The sequence below is a fragment of the Oreochromis niloticus genome, linkage group LG16 (genome assembly GCF_001858045.2).
Source record: "Oreochromis niloticus isolate F11D_XX linkage group LG16, O_niloticus_UMD_NMBU, whole genome shotgun sequence".
In the NCBI taxonomy this organism is placed as follows: domain Eukaryota; kingdom Metazoa; phylum Chordata; class Actinopteri; order Cichliformes; family Cichlidae; genus Oreochromis; species Oreochromis niloticus.
This window is the reverse complement of record NC_031987.2, coordinates 11,282,924-11,302,026: the sequence shown is the minus strand read 5'-3', so window position 1 is coordinate 11,302,026 and position 19,103 is coordinate 11,282,924. Positions and strand designations below refer to the sequence as shown.

At 38.2% G+C, this 19,103-nt stretch overlaps 1 protein-coding gene across 1 annotated transcript in view; it reads right to left on the bottom strand.

The window, feature by feature from the left end:
- Positions 1–13,769, bottom strand: part of LOC100699655 (general transcription factor IIF subunit 2) — a 70,838-nt gene extending 57,069 nt beyond the window's left edge. Inside the window, exons 1-4 of the mRNA XM_003445311.5 lie at positions 13,587–13,769; positions 12,114–12,187; positions 11,859–11,877; positions 10,885–11,029 (exon numbers count right to left, since the gene is read on the bottom strand). Of these exons, the coding sequence (XP_003445359.1) occupies positions 10,885–11,029; positions 11,859–11,877; positions 12,114–12,187; positions 13,587–13,652 (304 nt within the window). The 5' untranslated portion in view covers positions 13,653–13,769. The remainder of the gene's footprint in view (positions 1–10,884; positions 11,030–11,858; positions 11,878–12,113; positions 12,188–13,586) is intronic.
- Positions 13,770–19,103: the final 5,334 nt, after the last annotated feature.

Sequence of the window (19,103 nt, the reverse complement as noted above, 5' to 3'; positions counted from 1 at the left end):
CAAAAGTATCCATGTCGAAAAGAAATTAGGCGAGGAGGCGAAACTGGCAATAAATTAAAGGTTTTAATTATTAATTAAACTAAAAGAGACAGACAGGCTGCTATCACTGCCAAAAAGGAGAAAACACAACAAAGCTCAAAAAGTTCATCACTAAGAAAAGAAAGAAACATCAAAACGGTTGAATGATTTGTGCACCGTCCTCTCCACTGAGCAGGAGTAAGAATGCACGAACAGGGAATGAGAGGAAGCGTAAGTAAGAATTATGGAAAATAATAAAATTATGAAAAGTACATGACTTATGTGACAGATAACATCACAAACACCACTAAACCCATTTTTCTGACTTCCACATATTTCTGATGGTGCCTTCAAGTGTCAGGAGACAGCGGGACCCACAAGAAGAGCAGCATCTGCAAAGCTCTGCGTCGACTTCTGCACTCGTCAGCAGCGCAGGGTTTGGACTCAAAGATCAATATTTACCTTAAGAGCTACACATCTTCTTGACTTTGGGCTACCTGCATTTTTCTATATCTAATCAAGTGATCAGATATTTTATATCTTTCTAAAACAAGAGGAGTCAACTATAGTTTCATAAACAAATGCGGGTAAAGGACTGTTGTATGCAGGCGTGAGCTTGTTAGAAGTTAACTGTACCAATTTTAGAAGCATTACCTGGTGATAAAAAGATAAAGTACTATGTTGCATTTAATGTTAGCATTAAAATATTTTTTATTCAAACACACTGACAGGGTTCAGAAATGTACGATTACACTGAGCGCTAGAGTCAATCCTACAAAATAAAACATCTATTCAGAGAAGATGTTTTATTTTTAATAGTCTCAACAGACTGCAAAGCGAACCAGAACATACCGTCGGAAGAAAAAGTGACTACACGCCCGAGTGTTTCAACAAATGTGCAAAGTTATAACAGAACTCAAAGCAAATCCTGTAGCTGTGTAAACACTGATAATAAGAGCACAGACTGTTCTGTGGTTTTCAATAGTTTCAAAGAACTCAAGGACTGCAAAGTCGGAGTGAAAGCTTCACACAGACAGCTGAGGTAAAGTCCTACTGTAGCAGAGCAGCACATTACATCTGGCTTTTCTTTTCTCTTCTGCACGCTACTATGGCAGCTAAGCCTGTTGCTTAGCAACCTCTTAATCAATACCTGGTTCTTTTTGCCGGAACAAAGCAGAACAACGAGAGGGGAAATAATGGAGGAACATTTAGCTAGCAGCCTTACAGGACAAAAGGCATGTCAGGCACCATTTGTGCTCGTATCAATCACGGATGGTCACAATTAAAAACCTTTTACAATTGTTGGATCAGTGCATACTTGTATAGCAGAGGTGGAGGAATGCATTATACAGAGTCTGAAATGTTTGGATTGTAAGGATTAGACACTGCGTGGTTGGCTAAATTACATATTTCCTTACAAGCAGAGATGGATCAAGCAGGCCCAGCCAACTCTGGGACGTTAAATGGAACAAACGCTTGTGCGTCACAATGTAATTTGCATATCACTGCCACACAGTTTCATATACCGTTATTCCAATTCTTCAACTGAATAACACCTTTTTTTTAGGTTTTTAGATAGATGTTTGTCAGTAATAAATAGTCACTTCAGTCACAACTGGAAATAAATTTTAGAGCTAGTGTGTCATGAACTGAGCCGGACCACGTGCAGCGGGTTTGAGTTCCCATTTTGAAGACTGGTGTTAGATTTTTTGGCCATCGTCATGCGTTAATAATGATAATATATCACAGAGATGATCCCTAAAGGGAGCAGTCAAAAAAAGAAAAAAAACTGAAATCGAAACTATTGACAACTAAACAAACGATCAAATCAACCAAACAAACGAACAAAATAAAAGAAACTCGATAGCAAATAGTAAGTACACTTGAATCACAAGATTTTAAGGGAATAAATTGTTATTAAATTAACAGTAGTAATAATGCCGCTTCTAATATTTTCTTAATCTAAAAGTATCATTTTAGTATTTCGTTTCTTAAAATCTTGCAATTTCCTGTACTTTTGCTTTGTCATACATATCTACACTGTCCAGTCCTCATGCATCCCAAATTATCCCAATCTCCACTCTGCACAAATGCATATACAAATATAATATGAAATCTAAATATAAATATGCTATACTTGTTATTTTCTGTTTGTCTATTCTACTGAGTACACTGACGGTAAAGAAAAAGTTCCGTTCCCTCGATGTGCATATATACAAAGCTGATTCTGATCAAAGACTTTTCTATATAAGGATCTATAGCTGATGAGATTCTGTGGATAATAGTACCAGCACCTGTAGGTCTGACAGTAATCCAGCTGTGCAGTAAGACTGATTATGACCAAAGAAAAAAAATGATATGTATTTATTAAACAAAATTACTCTCAGAGTTTGGAAAAAAACAGTGGATTCATTAAACTTTAAAATGAAAAAGAAGAAACCCAGCTTTGTAATTCAAGCATACTTCCTTAAACCTTAATTACAACTGAAATTAAAAATAAATAAATGATAAAATGTGAACTGAAGTCACCATGCAACTGTCTGGTAGAAAGAGAATTTGAAAGCAAAGCAAATGAAAAGGATGCGCTCAAAGACAAAACAGGAAAATAATTTCAAAACAGAGCACAACGGTCAGTTTCTCTCGATTTTCTTGATTTATTGATGTTTGGAAGCCAGAACTGTAACTGAAAATAAAATTCAGTAACAATTCACTTTAGTAGTGATGACTAGAACTGCAGCCATGATATAATTAATGACATCGTCTCTGCATTTAAGTTAGTTCAGACTAACTGTACTTAAAAAAGGTCCATTTATAAACATGTGACATCTACAATGACTGCAAACATTTATTAAATTGAGTTTAACAAGGATTCAAACCCATGCAATCTGTAAAGTGAGCAGGAGTCAAGAGAAGGTAATATAGTGGAAATTTGAATGCCAATAGCTGATTATATAATTTCCCAAATGTATCACACAGAAAATCCATTATTTCAAAATATAGCCTGAACCTGCTTTGGCCGAGGTGTCAAGAATCTGTTAACATTTGAGTAGGTGAGGCAAAAAGTGTGAGAGCGAGAGTGCAAGTGCAGATCAAACCCGTGCAGGCGTGCGTGCACAGGTATGGTTACGGCTGGAAAGCTGCTGTGTAATTGTACGTGAGAGCGAGACTGTGGGGAAGCGAGTGGGAGACCGGTGTTATACAGTACACCTTTCCTGTGGGCGAGTGGGGGTGGAGCTGCGCGGCGGTCAGGTAAATAGAGAATACACACCACCGCATCTCAGAGGACGTTATCCTACGTCTTGTTTCCAGTGCACTCTGGCAGTCAGGCCAGCCATCTGGAGCACCAACACCTTCTAGAAAAAATGAAGAGGTTTAAACGCCTCCTGTGCCGTTTCCACGTTCACAAACATAAGATTATAATCCTGGTGATCCTCTGACACCTGTGCCCGCCCACTGCTGCTGCTGCTGCTGCAGACTAACGCAATAATGTTTTTCTCTCCTTAAAAAAAATAAAAATTATAATTTTTTTTTTTTATAATTCTAAACTTCTGCTGAAAATTTCCAGTTCGGCACTTATTAAAGTGTTTCTGTTTCTGGTTTTAATAAAGGACTGAACAAACAGAGAAAAGGCTTGAAAAGGAGAAACTGAAATATCCATTATCACATGTAGGAGGTATTAACATGCACATGCAAGTGTGGGTGCATCTAAAGTGCGTGAAGGCGGTGATAGAATAAACCTCGATAAGGACAACGCTTTATTTTAATTTTCACTACAGTTTGGTAATAGTTTTCTCAGACAGAGATGGATGATAACGTCGATATTAATTATTATTCTACGATTTGGGAATAGTGCAAATATTCATGAACACAATTAGGTCCAAAAGGTTTTGAACCATGACAATTTTTTGCAATTTTGCCTCTGTGCACAACCACAGTGGATTTTAAATACTACAGATGTGACTGAGTAGAGACTTTCAGCTTTATTTAAAGCATTTCATCAAAAGTATCGCATTAACTGTTTAAGAAAGAGATTTTTTTTTATACAGAGTCACTATTTTCAGATGCTCCAAAGTCATTGGACAACTGACAGGCAGTTTTATGGCCAAGTGAGGCTTGGTACATCATTTATTTTTCAAGCATAAAAAAGAATCTGGAGTTGATCCTAAATATTAAACTTGCATTTTGTAGCTGTTTGCTGGCAATTCTCAATACGAGGTTCAAAGAGATGCTAATGCAAGTGAAGGAAGCTATCTTCAAGCTGAAAAACCAAAAATAAACCAATAACCTAATAAACTAGACACAGAGGAATGACTATATGAGTGTCCAAATGAACAACCGGGTGCATTCTTAAAAGGACTGAGTGCAATAGCCAGCTCTGCACAGAAACACCTAAAAGATCCCAGAAAGTGAATAATTTGGTCAAATGCTGCAAAACTGATCAAACGGATAAAAAACAGAAACATATACTACATGTTTTTTACTCGATCTCAACCTAATATAGTATGTTTTTTAGTTACTAAAGAGAAAAGGCACGGTAGAGCATTTCAGAGGTTCTAGACTTCAGGCAAAAAATGACTGCAAAAATTAAAAAACAAACAAACCTTTTTTTTTTTTTTTAAATTGTTAGTTTTTCAAATTGCTTTCAAGCTGCTGGAAATGGAGGACTATCTGTGAAAGTGCTGCTGAACAGTTAATGCATCACTTTATTTAAACCCCTTGAATTAAAGCTAAAAGTCTGCACTTCAGTCGCATTTTCATTGTTTGATTTAAAATCCACAGCGACGGTGCACAGAGGCAAAACTACAAAAGCTGCATCACTGTTAGTCTAGTGGCCTAAACTATTATTGCTTTACCAAAATTGAACTTTGTCCTACACGGGCACACAGGGTCCCATTAAAACATTTAAAAGGGTTGCATAATACTCTCAAATGCTGGAGGACATATTTGTTTTTTGGACACGATTTGTGGAGGATTTGGGAAGTGATTAGTTTCTGTGGACTGAAAAATAAATAAAAATAAAAATATTTGTGATTTTATTTTCCTATATTGAAAGAAAGACTGGTGCAGATTTAGAACGATGGGGATTTAATTTAATTAACTTTTTTTTAATACTTTGGCTAAAAAAAAGAAATTAAGTCAATGTGCAGTAAAAAAACAAATAAACTTGTGGCTTGAACCTGTTTAAAGTTTTAAAGTGTGCATCATTAGTCAAGGCTACTTTTGATAAGTAGATCCTCACATTTCTACATGCTATAGCTGTATACTCACACTAGGGGCAGTGTTAAAGTTTTTTGGAACAACTTGTCTAAGGGCTACTAACATTTGCATCTGTGCTGTAATTGGTCCTCTAGCTTAATGACACAGAGTGTTAAAAACAAATTTAAAATCCACTTTCCAGAGTTCTCATGTAAACTTTCTTGATCTTTAATGATTTTTCTTCACTTCTTTCTCTTTGTGGTGGACTTTAAACTGAAATAAACCAATCACCTTTCTGTCCGTGCGCAGCGCCAGCGTCAATTGGCTGCTGTTGGTAGCCAACACAGACTGCACAAAAGCATGTCTGTGTTGGTTGTTACTCAGGCCTTTACCTTACACAGACAGACACAAATATAGAATCACGAGTTCCAAATAACTCGACTGGTGGACTGGATTTCCCAATGGTGCTTGTGGTGTTGAAGCCTATTTAAATAAAATCACCACATGAGCTCACGTAATGCTTATGTGGGAGCCATTCTTATAACTGAACTGCTCATGTAGGAAATCTACTCTGTGAACACTGCCCTCCTTTTCAGCAAACTAGACACGACCAACATGTCTGCAAACTTGACATGGTGAATGTGTTGGTACTAATGGTTTGGCTACACCGCCATCTTCATGTCAGCTCCAGCTCTTAAAATCTATTGTTACTGACACCCATGTATACAAGCTGCAGGGCTGAGTCACTATTTACAAGTCAGTCACACAAAGCAGCAGCGCTGGTTCGCTTTCTCTGTAACACAGTCTAACATCAGCTCATTCTGGAGTCGTTCCACCTCAGATTATTGTGGTCTTTCTGCTCGACTATCCAAATCAGGGATGTCAAATATTGTGGGCCACATACAGCCCATACAGCTGGATCAGTAAATATCATCATTACCCAGATTGTCCTGTAATTATAAAACGAAAGTTTAAAGGCTGCTATATAGTTTTTGTTAATTCACAGAAAGTGTACCATCCCTCTTTTGACACTGTGGACCCCTTATAAAAACTGAATTTTTCATGACATAAACAGTTGAAAAAGCTGCTTATTACATTATTCTGTTGAATGACCATGTGGTAAGTCTTTATCCATGGGAAGAGTTACAAAACTTCTGAAAATAAGTCCAAATATTGTGCCGTTCTATACATGGCTGCTTCCCCTGAGCCTGGTTCTGCTGGAGGTTTCTTCCTGTAGAAAGGGAGTTTTTTTCCCCCACTATCGCCAGAGAGGGCCATCTGATTGTTGGGGTTTTCTCTGTATTACTGTAGGATTGTTACCCTACAAAAATACAGACTACTAATCGCGGTATGTGCACACGGCAAATTGACCTTGCAAGGCTACTCACATGAAATGAGTTACTAATCCTTTTTTCATTACTCTTAATGGTTTTTATTTATTTATTTGTACATATGACAGCTGTTACATATGTGCGTTTTAATGCCTCTTAGTACATTTTAATCTTAACCTGAATTATTAGACTCCTCCGGGGCAATATGCTTGTCTATAAAGTGGATCTCAAGGTTAAATTTGATATATTTTCTTCATTTTTGTGATTAAGAATTTCATGCTGAAAGTATGCTGCATGTTTTATAAATAAAGCTGTAAACCATTCAGAAATGGTCTTTTTTTTTTTATTAGTGTGCACTCAAATATGCAACTCTGTATTTTATCTAGTCAATACTCAGACATTTTTTAGGTATCTGTCCCCGGGTTCATTTTTATGGTAAGAAAAGCCAGTAAAAGTTTCAGGCTTTCACACTTAATATTTTTTTGTTATATTTATGTTCAGGCGTCACTTCAGGTTTCAAAGTCCAAAAGAAAAAAGGCTCAAAGAGGGTCAGGAGCTGGAGTAACCCTACATTAAAGTAATCAATCATTAAAACTTCATTTGTCCAATTAGTGTACTGAAAATGGCTTCAAAGATTAAGTTAAAATTAACTAGCGGTAAGGTGTTTCTGTAATTTGCTGCAGTATGTAATGTAAAAAAAAAAAAAAGCTTTATCTGTCCTGTTGCTGTAAAAAAAAACAAAAAAAAAACTGTTCTTTTTCTCTCCAAACTGCCCACGAAATGTATTCACTGCTCCATTCGGATTCACACCTTCCACTCTGGACAGACTTCTGGTCTCCAGTCAAAACTAATCCGGTAGCACCCGGGGAGCGCTCGAAATACACCACCACCCAAAAGCATCACCACCACAAACAGTAATTTCGTTGTTACTGAGCACCGGCACCCTGGGAGCTGCAGAATTGCTCTTGACATTTTGCTGATTTGAGCACCCCACCCCCTGCCATTTATTTACCTTTTCACTAAATGGAAGTTTTCACTGAACTGAGATTTAAAAAAAAAAATGTTATTCAACGTCAGGGAGCTTTTCTTTTCATTTTCTAATAATTTAACTTTCAGTTATTCCCCTTTGTATTGCCTCGAAATAATAATTAAATCCAGCTCATTTTTCTTTACTTTTGATTCGCTCGACTTGTTCAAGTGCTAAAATAAAGTTATCCCTTTAAAATTAACACTCTAATCTATTGTAATTTACAGTTCACACACTCCCAGACACCAAACCATACAGTTGCAGCTATTTTTAAGCTCTTGGTCTGATGCAAATCCCGACAAATCCCTTTGGCTCAGACGGGGTATGACACATCGTGCCTGGCAGCGAACGTCCTCCACAAATCAGAAGCCACTCTCCGAGTATCCTCATGAATTTTACAGTGCAATCAGTGCAGAATATATCAAAAACAGCTTTCCATCAGAGCAAGTAAACCTAAGAGACTCCAAGGCTACTTAAATGTCACATCCTGAGTAGATTCACAGCTTTTTTCCCCCCCTTATATTAGTCGTCAACATGGCAGCTCAAAGGCTTTTCTCTTTCTATTCTCCGATCAATACTTTACAATTAGAGGAACCAGAAAATGGCTTTTATGGTTGGTTTGACTGGAAGTCATTCCACAGCATTAGCATAATATATTGCAAGTGTGCAAGGAAGCTACTCTAATGCTGATGCCTGCCTTGAATCTAAACCACATTTCTTCCTGTTTTTCTGATTATACAACAACTTCTATTTTCTTAATCAGATAACACTACCTCAGAAAACAACTCTGTACTCCATTGACCTTGAAAATTGAGCTTTCTGAACATTTTAACAGAGTAAAAAATAGTATTTCAAACTTTTCCTAACCATAACATAGTAGTTTTTGTAACTAAACCTAATTTAAGCGGTTTTCACACATGAACTCCAGATAATAGATAAAATCAAGTCTGCACAGAGGTGGTCTCATTTTAGCTGAGGTTTAGATGAAGCTGCTGTCTGGGTACAGCTCACAGGAGGCAGTGCGCACGATGTGAATTCTCCATACGCATTACATTCTCGCCTAACTCTGCAAAGCCAGGCTCTGGTCAAGACCCAAAGTGGTCCTGACGTGCAAATTGTTCTCCTGACCTGATTTGAAGTGAAAGACTAATCAATCTCTCAAGCAATTGATTCCCTTCGGGATCCCTGGTGCCACGTATCTCTGTTTTACTGGGCAAAGCAAATGACTAGAGGTCTTTGAGCCTCGATAAACTCAATCTATTCTCCAACTTTAAATGCATAAGAAGCACAGCTCGGTGGCTTGTGGCCGGGTGTGGTATATGAGCAGCACAGTGGGCCGCTTTTTGTAAGAAGAACTGGAGGGCAGGATTAACTAGCCCCAGGAAAAGTGTGGATACAGACAGCGGGACGGTGACCATGGAAGCTGGAACCAGCTAATGAGTGCGTAACAACTCACCAGCCAAGTCAATTAGCTGGCCATCACACTGACTTTCTGCCAGGGAGCCAGCAGGTTAAAACCGGTTTTATATCTCATCTGAGTCAGACATTTGCATCCTCACATACAGCTCCACTGTGTAATTATGGAAAAAAAAATCTGAAGCATGTGTGTGCAAAAAGCACAAGCATTTTTGCTGCCTCCAAATAACCAAATCACAAGAGAAAATAAAAGTAAACAATGCTGGAAAGTGAAATTCCCTTCTTGTCCTGCAGGCGGTCTTATCCTTGTAGCTCGAGTCTTCTACCAGAGGCCTCGGCGTTTGAGGGTCTTGCGCATCATCTTTGCTGTTCCTGTAACAGCACTCTTCTGGACAGAGATCTCGGATGTCATTCCTGGGATCTGCTGGAGCCATGCACCCAGTTTGGGGTCATTGCACCAACTGCACTGATTATCACGGGGATCACTGTTGCCTTCACCCTCCACATCTTCTCGAGCTCCTCTCTCAGTCCTTGGCATTTCTCCAGATTCTCATGGTCCTTTTTCCTCATGCTGCCATCTCTTGGTATAGCTACATGGCATCTTTACACAGCTTACACCTGGGGTCTTGCCTGATGTGGTAGACCCCTGCCTTCACCGATCTTGTATTTGGAGCTTGTCCATAATTAGTACCTCTGCTTTCTAACAGTCCAGTTAGCAACCCACTGATAGCAATAATCAATATCAGCCACTTCGTCTATCTGTACATGCTGTGCAGGGGCCTGTCCTTCAATGATGGTTAATATTCTCACCCCTCTTCTTTCTTGGGTTTCTGCTGCCTGAGGTATTCACTAAGCACTAGATCAGTTATGTCCATCTTCCTGATTTACTCCTGTGTGCATGTCGTTTCATCCTGGACAGTGGTTCTGACACTCACTAGTCCCCGTCATCTTCCTTCCATTTAGCCGCCTGGGGGTGAGTGGCTTCAATCTCCTCTTTTGCCCAGCTGTTTATCCCAGCAGGGTATCTGACCACCAGCAGGGCATATATATATATATATATATATATATATATATATATATATATATATATATATATATATATATATACATATATATACATATATATACATATATATATATACATATATATAAAATTATAAGGATACATAGATGTATGTGGTTATCCCTACCATGTTCATATTAGTCAGTGAGCTGCTGAAACCTTCTGTTTGTTAGTAGCAGCCAATCAAAAGAAAGCTACCTGAAAAACAAGGGTCTCCTTAAAACAAGAGCTAAAACAGGACTGCACCAAGGCCTTGTATAAGATTGTTAAATCTGAAAACTGTGAATTATGCAAAGCACTTTAATAGAATCCAAGAATAAAAACACAGAGCTGGAAATGGCCTTAGTGGGTCTGATTTAAAAGTGGTCTAATGGCCCCAGAGTCAATCTCCTGGTCAAAATTAAGATGTGTTTGTTCCACCTCTGCTGCACCTTTCTCCTAATAACCTCTTAAAAATGGAAACACACTTGTAGGCTGATTCAGTAATCCTTATGGGGACTGTTAAAAACACTGCAAACAAAAAAGCATCACGGTTGTTTGGTTGGAGAAGTTGTTGCTCTGAATATGCAGGAGGAATTTGCTCGTATTGAAAGCAAAACCCCCAAAAATTTCTTTAATTATTATATAAAACAGAATTTTTATATTTTGTCCCTCTTATATCAAAGCCGATTTTTCTCGACTTTATTATGCACCACCCTGCAGGAATCACATGCACTGTCTATCTATTTCAGTTTGAACCCTCGAGCCAGCAACCAAACATGATCCAGATGGCTTCATGATCCGGCACAAAAGCAGCACGGAGACGAGGGCTGAAACAGTTGGTTTAGACTGACCTGTGTCACTGTGGCTGAAGACTGCCATGGTCTGTCCACCCACTGTGTGCATTGTGAAAGGATGATCCTTTGGGACCTGCAGTGATGCATCGTTCTCCCCCACAGCATCCAAGGCCGTCAGCTCGTCAATGAGGCTGAAACATACCTGAGAAACAAAGCTGGAGGTCAAACACGATGCACTGAAATTATATCGATCCATCAGAGGGAGGTGGGTCAGAGCAGCAGCAGACTGTGATGGGATGTAATAAAGAAGAAAGACAGAGTAAAATTACACGAAACTAGCTGTGATATAACCTTGATTTTAAATATAGAATATACAGGTGGGACTGCGGATATTTGGACAGTGACACAATTGTAATAATTCCAGCTCTGTAGGCCATCACAGCAGATGCGAAACAATCAAGTTTCAGCTCAAATGAAGGGCAGATTCTCAGCTTTAATTCAACTGGTTAAACAGCAATATTACATTAACCTTTAAAGCCATTTTAAACACATTATTTTACACGTTGTAGTAAGTAATAAAATAGTAATAAAACTTTTATTTTTAATACTTTGTTGACAAACCTTTTGCAGGCAATAAATACCTGAAGCCTGAAACACTTGAAACCAACAAGAAAACTGTTTTTGGTCTTAGTGATGTTTTTTAATTTTTCTTATAAAAGGTGTAATCCCTAAAACCCTCAAATTAAATCAGAGTCTGCACTTTAAGTCCATAATTCATAAGATAAGTGCAAATATTTGGTACACAAGTTAAATATTAAAAATGATACCCATGTCCAAAAATACGGAACTAACTTGATTTAGTATGAAGGTGTGCATATCATTAGAAACAAGCCGTTCCTGCTAATCTAAAAAAAAGAAAAAAACAAGAAACAGGCGGAAAGGCCTTTAAAGGTCAGCTCATTGTAGTTAAAAACCAGCGTGTTTTATTCAAACATTTAACCAACAAACCAAATCATCCAAAGCTGACTCACCTCTGTTTTGCCTTGCTTCCTGTCGGGATTGTGAGAAAACAGAATAATTTAACATTTCATTAATCTCAATAAGTCAATAATTACAATTTTCCCACAGCTACAGCCAAGATTCAGTTTATGACCATTATATAAAAATTCAAAAAATTGGCATTTTTGTTAAAAATTACTTTTTAAAACAGCTGCTGAACAATCAGCTAATCATTGCAGCACTGACACTAAAAACTAATATGGACACATCTGCACTGCGGTACATACTTTCCAATGGTAATCTTTCCAACGTCTCCCTTTTCTGCAGCTTTGTCCCACTGCTGAGATAAATACTTGGGAACCTGGAGAGAAATGCACCAGTTTAAATTGGTCTACATTAAAGTAATACCACAGGCATCATAAGAAGGGTGCGTTCATGTGCTCTTGGGGTCGGTGGAGTTTGGGGAGTTGCTCTTCTGACTGTTGTGTTTACCTGAATTTTAGTTGACCAATATATATATGCTGATATTTTTCCTACTGACTGAGATCTATAGGTGGTAGGTATAGGGAAATAAAATGAATCAAAATAATCTGCTGTCACTTTGTTTTTGTCCTGGTTAAATGCAGTAACACACCCGATGTGCATCTTTAGGGTGAACTATGCGTTGACGCTCATAGCATGGTTGAAGGACGTTTGTCCCATTGCTGCTGTTTTAAATACAGATATCGTTAGAGGATCAAATTGCTAGTTTAGTGCCTTTATCAAAGGGCTCTATTAATAAGTATCACATGCACTGGGAGCTGGCACCATTAGCTGCCGCCTTGATGTTGGAAAACAACACAGTTTCTGATGTAATCCCAGAGTTATGAGTCAAAGATACCTGATGAAAAGCTGAAACCTCTTATTGAGTTATGTCATCATTATCTGGACATTTTCTATACTTATTTTTACAAATGTTTTCATCTTAAACCTTTTGGACTGAGGGAGAAAATGTCTTTGATGTGTTATTTGGGATTAAGATTCATTTACAGAAAACAGATGTTTTATTTTATTAGTGGAAATTTGCACTCATCTTAAATCTTATTTTATATGCAGATGATCTGCGAGGGAAGTGCTCACCCCAAGGGAAGAAGTCACAAAGCCATCCTCTAATTTATTTTGAATATCAAGAATATGCATCCCCTTTCTCTTTATTCTCTTCTCAAGTCCCAATTATTTGTTATTTGTACTACTTGTATTGCAAGAAATATTTATTAGACTTAGATATTAATAAAGGAAAGCTTAAAATCTTGCTCTGATTCTTCCAAGTGTATTTTTTTCCCCCTCCCCTATTACTATGATACCACGTGAATGCACAATAAACTCAATGCTTCCGTAGTTTTTTTTCTCTTGGTCACAAACTCACAAACATATTCCGCTTAAATACCTAATGTAAAACAATAAGTACTAGCACTTCTTAAAAAACAAAACACAACAAAAAAACGTTTTTCCTGGCTGTTTTTCCAATTTCATGTGAGGTTATCCCCACTCAGAAGCTCGTTTTTCCGATTATTCTCACACCACATGAATGCGCAATAAAAGTCCTGTAGCTTCGCTTCAATCCTTGGATCAAACCGACACCTTTAAGTAAGGTGAATTATTAAAAATCACTTTTCAAAGCTGTGCCTGTGTGTACCAATAAACTGTTAACGTCATGTTTACCAGCTGTTACCGTCGGTGAAGGTGAAATGACGTCGTGATTTGATCATCAGCAAACAAACCTTCACAAGCCACACGCCTTTACTTTGTTTAACTCCACTCAGGTCAACCTCCATTTTCTCTGACATCGTTTTAAACAGTAATGCGAGAATTGGCTAAATAAACAAGTACAAACAGGGACGCCCGGCTGGTGAACGTTCAATTTACTCAGGAGTATCCAATTAGGCAGGGAGGCTTCAAAATAAGACTTCCTGTTCTATCTTTCAAAATAAAACTGATTTTTATTATTTAAAAAACAGTTGCTCAGAAATGTTAAGTCTTGGCTTTACTATGTAAAATAGCCTGAGGCTGACTATACGTCGCTTCTTATCCTTTCATGGAGAAAAGAAAACCACTTTATTTTCCTCCATTATCTGCAGGTTCATTCAAACACACAGATTTAAAAAGTTTGGGGTAGTTACCTTAATTTTTATTATGTAACATCCTCAAGCGTGGCCATTTGTGTGGACACATTTTCAGCTCTCAACATTTTGATTAATGTGGGACTGTTTGCTCTTTAAAGACTTCATTTATCACGGATCTGCTGGGGGAGAAGTAATGACATGACGGGGACAAATGCCACAGGCTTGTGTTATTTTATGAGCTACAGGCTGCCTATTAAAATTACATGACATCCCATGAGCAAGACAGTGATTAAGGGTCGTGATCTTAAGTCTTCTCCATCCAAGTCTTAGACTATTTCATCTAAAATAAGCCTTCAGTATGTGCATATTTAGATTTGATTGAAAAGTAAAGAAGCTAAAATGTTAAAAGGAAGCTCAACAGCTAATTATGTCCACTTTTTTTTTTTTTTTTTTTTTTTTACAATAATTCAGCCATAATGGACAAGTAATCATATGGTTGCATCAAGCAAAATATTCTTAGGTCAAATAAGGACTGAACGGCAGTCTAGACCTCTGAATCATCAGTCTCTCAACGTTCAAAGAGAGCAAAGAGAGTCTGATTGTCAGGCCACTAAAGTCCAGGGTCAAGCGCTGCAATGAAAGCATTATATGTGCACGCTGTAGGTGGCTTTAAAGGACACACTGCTGAAGCCCCCAAGTTTCTTATATCACAGCATAAACAACCTGGTGAAAAGTACAAAACTGTCGGACATCTCAGTCTGCAAAGGTGTGAAAATAATGACCGCTGCAAATTACTGTGCCTTAACTTTGAAATTCCCTCAAGTCTTCAGCATTAAAATCCTGCATTTTTGGACATTACATGTCTAAAAACAGGGGAAATACAGTACCAAAGGACATTAAAACCAACTATATTAAGTATTAATGCACTTTGTGGCTTGTTTCATGTGTACGGAGATCATAAAATTATCATATTGCTCACTTTCATTCATCCTAATCCTAATGTCCATATTTATCTAATTGTGTTAATTAAAAACCATTTACAGACTGGTACCATCACCATGTGGATCAATAGAAAACCTGGAATTGTTCAAAAATGATACTAATTATTATTATTTTCTCGAATTTGTACCTCCTCATCCTCCTCCTGCCTGTGACCCTTATATTAATCTCAGTAATGGTGAAGGATGTAACTCAAAAATGCATCTTGAAGTGAGAGACGTTATCCACTGTAGGAAGCTATATGATGAATACTGCACAGATGTGTTAAAATAGGTGTTGAACACAGCTGGAATGTACAAGCCATGAAGGGAGGAGTCACCTGTGAAAAGCTGTGTGGTCATAAAAAACAACTGCAGTTGAGCTATAAGAAAAATGTTTTGCTTAGGCTTAAAAATGATTCTCTAAGGGAAGGATGTCTCATTTTTGTTAAATGTCTGCTGTCTCATCTCCTCTCTCTTTATTGGTCGTCCTCACATCTTTAAAGGAAAGCACAGAAACACGAAGTGACCAAGTGAGGATGTGCAATTTGAGAGATGAGAGCGGGGTTAGGTGGCGTCTGTGTTGTTGTTTTGTGCTGTGCCCTGTTTTGTCCTGCAGGAGCTGATTGGAGGGCAATTAGCTGCATGAGCTACACCTGAGCCCAGTGTGCTCCGATATGAAATCTCCCTCCTTCCTGCAGTCTCTCCGAGTTTCTCATTTCCCCGATTCCTCTCCTTGCATCTTTCTCTCTCACCAGTGATGGAAGTAGAGGAGCTGAACAAGAGACGGTCGCTTAATGAAATGAGACACCCTCGCCTTGGAGCAGCAGCAATTTAAAGCAGTGTCAGTTAAATGTGATGCTTGATATTATTTTGTAATAATAAACACTGCAGCTATGTTTTAATATCTCAGGTATAACTGAGCTCACAACTGTCTAGGACCTCTTTTCATTAAACTCAAAATATGGCATATATATAAATGTTATCCTTGTTTTTAATCACACACACAGGAACACTTAAAAAGCTGAAAGTGTGATCATCTTAAATAACTAACACAATTTATGAATGCAAAGATGAGCTGTTTAGTGAGTGCTTCCACCCTGGTTTGTATATTGCAGCATCTTTTGTATAAACTGAAAGTACTGCTGTAGAGGATACACCTGTGCAGCTTCGATTATATCTCCTCTGGTCAGCCTCCTCTCTTCTCCAAATGCATTTAAAGTGTTGAGACACACTTCAGTGTGGGGCACTGAGATTTATTTCACAGCTGTCTCTGGGGTTTGAAAAAGAGAAAAATGTCCAGTGAGCAACAATCCTGTGGGCCAAAGTGCCTTTCTGATGTCAAAAATCAGAGGAGAATGGCCTTGTGGATAACAATAACTCAAATAACCAGTTGTTACAACCAAGTTGGCAGAAGAGCATCTCTGAGTGTATAACACATTGAACACAATTCGACCCAATTTGCTATTTCTAGGTCATCTCTGTTTACTTGAACATGACAGCAAGTTCACTTTACTCAACTGTCCTCCACACTCACCAAATCTCAATCTAATAGTGCATCGTTGGGATGTGGTTGAACAGGAATGTTGCAGGAAAACAGGAAACTGTTTGAAGCATGTTGGACCAAAATCTCGAAAGAAATCTCTACTCGAAAGTAGAGAAAAAACCCAACAAATGACCCCTTATGAGCAAGCACTTGGCGACAGTTGGAAGGAAAAGCTCCCTTTTAACAGGAAGAAACCTCCGGCAGAACCAGCCTCAGGGAGGGGCGGCCATTTGCCACGACCAGTCGGGGTTAAGTGGAAGAAGCTGGGACAGAAAGAAGCTGTGGAAGAGTACCAGAGATTAAAATTAGCTAATGATTAAATGCATAGTGAGTGAAAAAGAAACACTCGTCATGGGAAGCCCCCAGCTACCTCAGTCTATGGCAATGTAACTAAGGGAGGATTCAGGGTGACCTGATCCAGCCACAACTAAATGCTTTATCAAAAAGCGTAATCTTAAATCCGAACAGGGAGCTGCTTCCACAGAAAAGGTGCCTGGTGCCTGTTGTCTTAATGTAATAATGTTTTGTAAATACATTTCATGCCTCTCAGTCCCCGTTTGAGTTTGTGGGCTGAGTTTCACAGTTTTTTCCTAAACCACTTCACTGAATGAATCACCTCAAACAGTTTTCAGCTGCATTTAGACACAATTTGCAGATCTGTTTTAACCTTTTACAAACCACGTTTTACGCACTGATTCACTTGTGATGTGTAATGACAACAACAGGTGGCCTAAATTAAACCACAACACAGATGCCATTTCTGAAACACAGCAACTCAAAATTGTTCACACTTGTTGCTGCTGAGCCAGAATAGCAATTTTACATCAAACCTGCTTTTGTCCTTTTTTTTTTTTTTTTTTTTTTTACATGTAATGACAGTCTACATGATAACAAAGAGAAGGAATGCATAAAAGTGTCCTTTACATTTTTCTTATATAAGATGATGTTTACTTGAGTCATCCTTCATATAATTATGAGAAAACATGGTCACTTTCAAAAGAAAATTATAGTATGAGGCATATACATCCGTTGGTGATCCTCTGTTGCCACTTTTACTGTTTCCTGATGTTTCATCACTTTGTATTGACAGGGGATGCTGGGGAGGGGGTTTGTTTCTGTTTTACTTCATATTTTTTGCCATTTTAGTCGAATCCAAGACAACCACGGGGAACAGCCGCACGTCCTTCTTACTTGATCTGGTGTGCGATGGCTGGTCAGCTGTGTTTTTAATATGACTGGCTGTGTGTGTGATCTGAAACATTTATTTGGTTTTGAGCATAAATAAAACTGTTCTGGCATGGTTGAAGTTTTTCTTTTCTTTTTTTTCCCAAAGGAGTTCAAGGTTTTGTGAAACTGAGCTTTGTGTTTGGAGTCTTTGGAAAAGGTGGAGGGTTTCAAAGACTCCAGGAAGGCTGAGTGCTTCAAAGGAGGCGAGAGAGGATGACAGTGTGACCTACAGTTCTCCTGATACTCTGCAAGATTTAACTTGGTGAAACTTTAACTACTGTGACAAATATACATTTCTACACACTTGGTTTTTTTTTATGAGTTATTGTTATTAGTGATATTAATGACTGAACCACCATAATAGTGATTTAATGCTGTTTTAAAAGATATCATTACTATTGTTGTTATTATCATTATAACAATAGAAATGTGAACCCTCGCACTCACTACACACACTCACTAATCTAAACCTGTTGTATAGGTTTAGATTAGTATAAAAATAACAATAATAATAATCCAAAAAGGCAGAACTCAGACCAGACCCAGCATAGAGGAGCTGTTTGTTAGTTTAGGTATTAATAATTAAAACATGTTAAAAGTTTATTTTTATATTGCAAAAATGGGAAATATAATTCTTTGTAAGGAGAAATAGATAATAATTATTGGTGTCCAAGTCTAGGCTCTCTGAGTTTGGATAAGTAATAAACAACCTTTATTTTTCTGAGCTAGAGCCATTAAAAATACACAAACAAGGATCGAATACGGCCTTCTTCAGGGTTTCCTCGGTTATGACTTTTTTTTTTTGTCTTATAAGTGGCGAGCTGAGGAGAGCTGACCGTAACTCTACTCTGGAAACTGGGAGAGAGAGCAGCAAACAAACACAATGAGGCATGAGGAGAAGATGGTTAAACATGAACGAGATGAAGAAAATACTAAACAAGAGTTGTGCTACGTTTTTTTGTCTTTAATTTTTTTTTCTTGCACATGACTGACTTTATTCAAATTTATTTTCTTCTGCTACCACCTTTATAGTCTTTACAGCTTGGCCAGCAGGGGCTTAATTGGAGAACAAAATCACAGGTTTATGTTTAAATAGTGCCAGTCCACAGAAACAGTCATCTCAGAGCAGGTAAAGACCTGATGAATCAGTGATCTCTTATGAGCAAGCGACAGGTGTGCAGGTGGGCAAACAGCGTGCAGGAGAGGAACAGAGCCACCTGGACACACAGAGAGAAAGAGAGTGGAGGAAAGGGGAGACAAAAACAGACTAGGAGCCTCAAACCTCTCGTCTCCAGCGGCTTCCTGTGGCTTTGACAAAAAAAAAGAAGCCCTGCAGGTGTTATTCATGCGTCACCCTCATGGAAGGGCACAAATACATTTTTACATTAATTCACCATGATAAACCCCATCATCATAAATATCAGT